The sequence below is a fragment of the Fukomys damarensis genome, unplaced genomic scaffold (genome assembly GCF_012274545.1).
Source record: "Fukomys damarensis isolate Sample0158 unplaced genomic scaffold, DMR_v1.0_HiC HiC_scaffold_16, whole genome shotgun sequence".
Taxonomy (NCBI): domain Eukaryota; kingdom Metazoa; phylum Chordata; class Mammalia; order Rodentia; family Bathyergidae; genus Fukomys; species Fukomys damarensis.
In genome coordinates, this window is record NW_022900928.1 from 72,662,390 (window position 1) to 72,668,332 (window position 5,943).

At 47.6% G+C, this 5,943-nt stretch overlaps 1 protein-coding gene across 1 annotated transcript in view; it reads left to right on the forward strand.

The window, feature by feature from the left end:
* Positions 1-5,943, forward strand: part of Nrgn (neurogranin) — an 8,927-nt gene that overhangs the window by 460 nt on the left and 2,524 nt on the right. Inside the window, exon 2 of the mRNA XM_010628716.3 lies at positions 1-72. Coding sequence (XP_010627018.1) covers positions 58-72 — 15 coding nt within the window. The 5' untranslated portion in view covers positions 1-57. The remainder of the gene's footprint in view (positions 73-5,943) is intronic.

Sequence of the window (5,943 nt, forward strand, 5' to 3'; positions counted from 1 at the left end):
AGACCCCACCCCCGCCTACGCCAGGCTCCACCCCAGCCCCGGACCCTCATCACTAGCATGGACTGCTGCACCGTAAGTTAGAGGGCCTGGGGGACCCGCATCGGCTTGGTCTGGAACATGGGGCGCCCGCGAAGCCCCTAAGCAATTGAGGGATGGAAGCGGGTGGAAAGAGCTACGGGCCGTAAGGAATCTTGCTGAGGTGGATGACGATGGTGGCAGGTACCTACCTGACTGGAAAGCCCTAGAGAAAATGCTGCCTGAACCCTGGGGCTCTCCGCCGGGCTGTCTAGGTTGGACCCGGAGCTGGGCAGGGCTTTACCGCAGGGACGCTGCAGGTTAGACGAGAGGAAGGACTTGTCCCAGTGAGACCCTGGAAATCGTTGCCTCACAGAGTTGCAGCTACTCCTTTCCCCTGGCACTTGGCCCCCACCCCATTTCCTGTCCCACAGCTGCCGCCGCCGTCGGTGAGCAGACAGGCTGATCTCCACGACCCTCTGGCGAGGGCGATCGTCTAAGCCCTATACAGCGCAGGCGGGAGTGAGCGATTCATTTTGGTCTTAGTAGTGGTGATGGGCAGCAAGGAGCTTAGTCGGTGTGGTTTGGGGGAAGGGTTGGCTCGGCCCCCAACGCCTCCTGGCTCCGGAGGGGGCTGGGTGAAGTGACCGCGAGAGATCCCTACTGGCGAGGGAAGGAAGCGTCTGCAGTTTGTCAGCGCCCACTCGGATCCTGGATGCTGCCAGTGCCTGGCCAAAGTATACTAGATTGCTGCTAAGGTGACTCGGTATCAAAGCGCCTGTCACGGGACTGGCACCTGGCTCTCAGGGATCATGAGTATATAAAATGTGTTTATTTTTAGCCCCCACGTACAGAGAAAGACTATTTCAAAGTCCTCCTGTTTTCTCAGTCATTCAGTCAACCCAGCTAAAGATACAAGAGGTTATACCTCCACCCTAAAGTGCGCAAAAGACATAAGGGAAACAAACAGTATAGTTTGGAAGCGAAGGATTGCCCGGTTCTGTAAGAAGTGAGCTTTCTTGATGTCTGGGTACCAAGAGGCAGAGGGAATTTAAGAGCAAGTCATTGTTGTGTTTTTAACTCTTATCCATCATGAGCAATACCTGCTCACCATGAACCTCACACTTTATATTTAATCATCACAACAACTCTGTGAAGTAGGTATTTCACAGATGTGCAAACTGAGGTTTAGAGAAATTAAATGATTCTTCCCCAGAGGCATTACTCCTAAGTGTGGAGGCAGGATTCAAGCATAGCCCTGTGTGATTCAAACAGCTGTACTTTAACCTTTTTTCCAAATATATTGAGTTTTTTCCTCATTATAAAATATGCTCATGGGCTGGGGATTTAGCTCAGTGGTTCTGCCATCTGCTTAGCAAGTGCAAAGTCCAGAGTTCGGTCCTCCATACCAAAAAAAGAAAAAAAAGCTCATAACAGTGAATGTAAAGACTAGAAAAAGCATTTAAAAATATTGACCACATATGATTCCACTCCCTGGAAAATACTCTGATAATATATCTATTTCCAGTTTTTTCCCCCTTGCTTGTTATTCTCCAGGAAGCAATCTTCTAAATTTATTTATTTTATTTGTGCTGGGGATTTAACCCAGGACCTAGTGCACACTAGCTACATGCTCTCCCAAGGAGCTATGTGTCCCCAGCCCAGGAAACAATTTTTGGTTATGAAAAGAGAAATGGGGATTTCTGGGCTCCAGTAAGGAAGAGCCCCACACTCCCAGAAGTGTCTTTTAAAGAAAATAGATGGTGGATTCTGAGTTATGGATCAGGGGTGAGGTGGTGATGTTGAGCAGAAAGATTAAGGTGAGCAGATAAGAATGATGGGGAAGGGGAAGCAGGAGACGCGGCCATTGGAAAGCGATGAGTAAGCAAAGAAGCCAAGAAGCCAAAGAAGGAATCTAACCTGTCTCCTGTGGTGCCTGCAGGAGTAATGAAGGTAGAATGTGGGTGCCCTATCTGCCAGCCCTGGCCTGCCCTATATGGTGTTGGAGAGTGGCTAGAAAGACACTGGTACAGGTCAGACAGATAGATAAATGGGTAGCAGATGATGGGTGTTGACAGCTGAGGGACTTGTAGAGATGGTTGGATCCAGTGTCCCTTAAAAAGGAGAGATTACCCATCCAAAAAGTATGGAGGAGGCAATTACACAATTTGCCCAGTGGCCTAGGGCCATGGGCATCTCCTCCAATGCACCTGTACACCGGAGCTTTCCTTTTTCATGATCTAGGGCTACAGGCCCAAAGAGCTGAGCAAAAGAGAGCACCATCTCAGACTATGCAGAAGGGAGCAGAAAGAGCGAGAAGGGGTAATAAGGGTAAGGCTGGGTCCAGACTTTGTCCTGTCCATTCTGTGCAGGGCTGGGCTAAGGGCTGGTAGGGAGCTGGGACACAGAGAGAATAGCATGCTGCTGTCTCTTTCATTCTGGGGTTCTTTTGGATGACCACCTGGTGTTTGGGGAAAATCTAGTCCTGCCTTATTCCCTTCTTTCCCCTTGCTGAGAAAGCTTAGACAGAAATGGCGAAGAAAATGGATCTGCTTTCTAAGACTGTTTTGTTGGTAGTGCTGGTGGTGGTAGTGCTTGCTTTTTGTTTTTGTTTGTTTGTTTGTTTGTTTTTGCAGTGCTAGAGATCAAACCCAGGGTTTATGCATGCCAGGTAAGCATTCTACCACTGAGCTACAACCCCAGGCTAAGGTTGTTTTTTAGTAAGAGCTGTTGGTGCACAAGTTTGGTTGCTGTTTTACACAGCCACAATATGACTTTGCTACATTGATTTAATATGAAAAGACCAAGAAACTTTTTTTTAGTCCTCTTTTTTTTACTTGGTCTAGTTGACTTGGTTTAGCTGAATGCATAGAGGCAGTCTGTTCAAACTTGGGGAAGTTATAAAATGACTCTCAGGTTATTTCTTGTCTTCTAAAATGGGATTAAACAAGGTAAAGTGTGCAAGGTGCTTAATAAAGAGCCTAACACAAAATGGGCAGTGGGTGGCCTTAAAGTTGTTAGACTTTGTGAGCTAAAAGTGACTCTACTCACATGTGCCTAGATGGGAGTAAAGCTATGGCTCCTGCTTTCCAGATCAGTGTGCTTTCCACATCCCCTCTCCTCCCAGATGTCCCCCAATTCATGCAGAGCTCTCAGGTACACCTATCGGCCTTGGCATTGGAAGGGACCAGCCAGGCTCCATGACAAAGGAGCCCCTTTCTGGATTCCTTTTACTCACTTTCAGCTCAGCCTGTAGACAGGCCACCTAGCAGCTCTGTCCTCAGGATCCAGCTAGAGGGAGAGGGAGCTGATTTGAGGGGAAGAACAGTGGGTTGAGAGTATCTTTGCCTGTTGTCCCAGGTTTCCATTCTGGATACAGCTGGGGTGGATGATGACAGCAGGTGAGGGCTTAGCACAGTTGGGAGAAGACACCCCTTCCTTAGCTTGGCCTCCCCACACCTCCACAGCTGCAAGCCTAGCAAGAGCAGGGAGCAAGGATAGTAATAAAAGACAGATGCCGGTAGCCTCTTTAGATGCTTTCATCACACAGCACACTTCTCCTAACTACCGCCCGTCAGTTGCCACTCCCTGTACCTGCACAGATCCGAGGAGCGTGACTTTCTTCTCCTGTAAGGTGATTCGCTGGTCAGCCTCTGCTGCGGCTAGCATCCATGTCTCTGGGGGTGCCTTCTGGGCTGGTGCCCTCCGATGTCCTGGAGCAGAGTCTTGGCTGTTACCTAATGCAAGATCACATATGCGGCCAGTGGCCACCAAGTCTCTGGGTCACCGAGTGCAACGAGCTGGTCTTCTGCGTGCTCTCCTTTATACTAAATTCTATGGCTGTGTGGCACTGATTCAGGCTCATCTATCTTTTACACATCAGGCAGGGGTTACAGATGGTCAAGGGTATTGCATTACTTCACACAAGAGGGTCTTACAAGTGCTTATCATATCAGGGAGCAACTCCTACACACATACTTACACCCACTCTGCACAGGCTCTGCACGGGCTCTCCCCACTTAGCAGTCTTGTTCAGTCATGGCCTCTGTCACGGCCTCAGGCTCAGTGAGAGCTTCAGTGACAGCTTTAGTGACAGCCTCAGTGCTTGTTGTCATTGGAAGGGATGTAAATAATATAACGAGTTTTGCAATAACTGTTTGCTCTCCACAAAGTCCAAGGAAAGAGGTGAGGCAGGAGAAAAAATTTTTCTTTTATAGTTGTTACCCTCTTTTGAGAGACCTCACTCTTCTCTGAGCCTATCTCAAGAAATCCTTAGACTCTGATGGGACCAGAGATTTACTTCTGCTTCCGCTGCCTGCTTCCCAAGTGTAAGGTCCGGAGTTCAATCCCCGGTACCAAAAATAAAGTCTTAGGCTCTGAGAACCAAAGAATGTAAGGGAGTTGGTCAGGTTTTAGGTGAAGAAAAAGATGTCAGGGAGCCCTCTAGACCTGGGAAGAGCAAAAAGAGTGTTTGGGTCCATTCCCACCCACAGCAGCCGCTTGGTAAGTCCCTGTGACTGTGTCTGAATTGATTGTGGGTATCTCAAGAACAGACTGAAAAAGTGGGAAGCCTAGGAAATGAGGGCAGCCTAAAGAAGCATGGGGAGGGGAGTATTTGTAAACCTGGCTCACACATCTGGATTTAAACCTGTGCTCCTGGGGCAAATCTGGATGGGAAGAGGATCACTAAAGCTGCACGTGGTGATGCATGCTTATAATCCCAGCACTTGGGAGGCTGAGGCAGGAGGATTGCAGTGAGTTTGAGGCCAGCTTGAACTACATAGTGAGACACTGTCAGGGAGAAAAAAAAAAGCAAAAGAAAGAGGAACACTAAAGGTTCTCTTAAACCCTGTCCAATTCTGACAACTGGACAGCTGATGGCCAGGAGAAGGCAAAGAGTAGAACTGAATCACCAGACTTTAGTCATCTTATATTGAAGAAAAAAGCCAGTGAAAGCAATGGACATCCTCAGCCCAGAATTGAGGGCACGTAGGCTTGGGGGCTGAAGCCTGTAATCTCAGCTACCTGGAGTGCTGAGGTAGGAAGATCAAAATGTCAAGGCCAGCCTGGGCAATTTAGGGAAATTTTGTCTACAAATAAAAAATAAAAAAAGAAGCCAAGTGTGGTAGTGCACACCTGTAGTCCCAGCACTTGAGAGGGTGAGGCAGGAGGATCACCATGACTGAGGCCAACCTGGGTTACACAGTGAGTTCAAGTCTAACCTGGATTACACAGTAAGCCCCTGTCTCAAAAAACAAATAAACAAAAATAGTTAGGGGTGTAGCTCAGTGGGAAGGTATTAGGTTCATACTCAATACCATGGAAGGAAGGAATGTAGGGAGGAAAAAAGGAAGGAGAAAAAGAAAAGAAGGAAATAAAAGCAAATTCCTGGAGGCCAAAGACCCAAGACCAAAGGAATGATGCCCATATAACTTCATAATAACCACCCATACATACATAACCCAATCCACACTGATATTATAAGTAATGTTAAACTACAAAGAAGGTCAGGAGCTGAGACCCTCTATTCCGGAGCCTGGCCTCTGAAATCAATACCATCAATTGCCTAACCCATTCTACTATCAGCTGGGGCAGGCTGCCAGATACATACACGAATGGATCTGATCATGGTCACACATTCCTTAATGATGAGGATATGTTCTTAGACATGTGTCCTTAGGCTGAGTGTGGTAATACATTTCTGTAATCCCAGCACTCAGGAGGCTGAGGCAGGAGAATATCTGCAAGTTCAAAGCTAGCCTGGGCTACATAGTGAGTTCAAGATCAACATGGACACAGCAAGACTGTCTCTCCAAAAACTATTGTCTGTCTGGGGATTTAGCTCAGTGGTTCTGCCACCTGCCTTGCAAGCACAAGGGCCCAAGTTTGATCCCTGGTACAAAAAAAAAAAAAAAAAAAAAAAAAAAA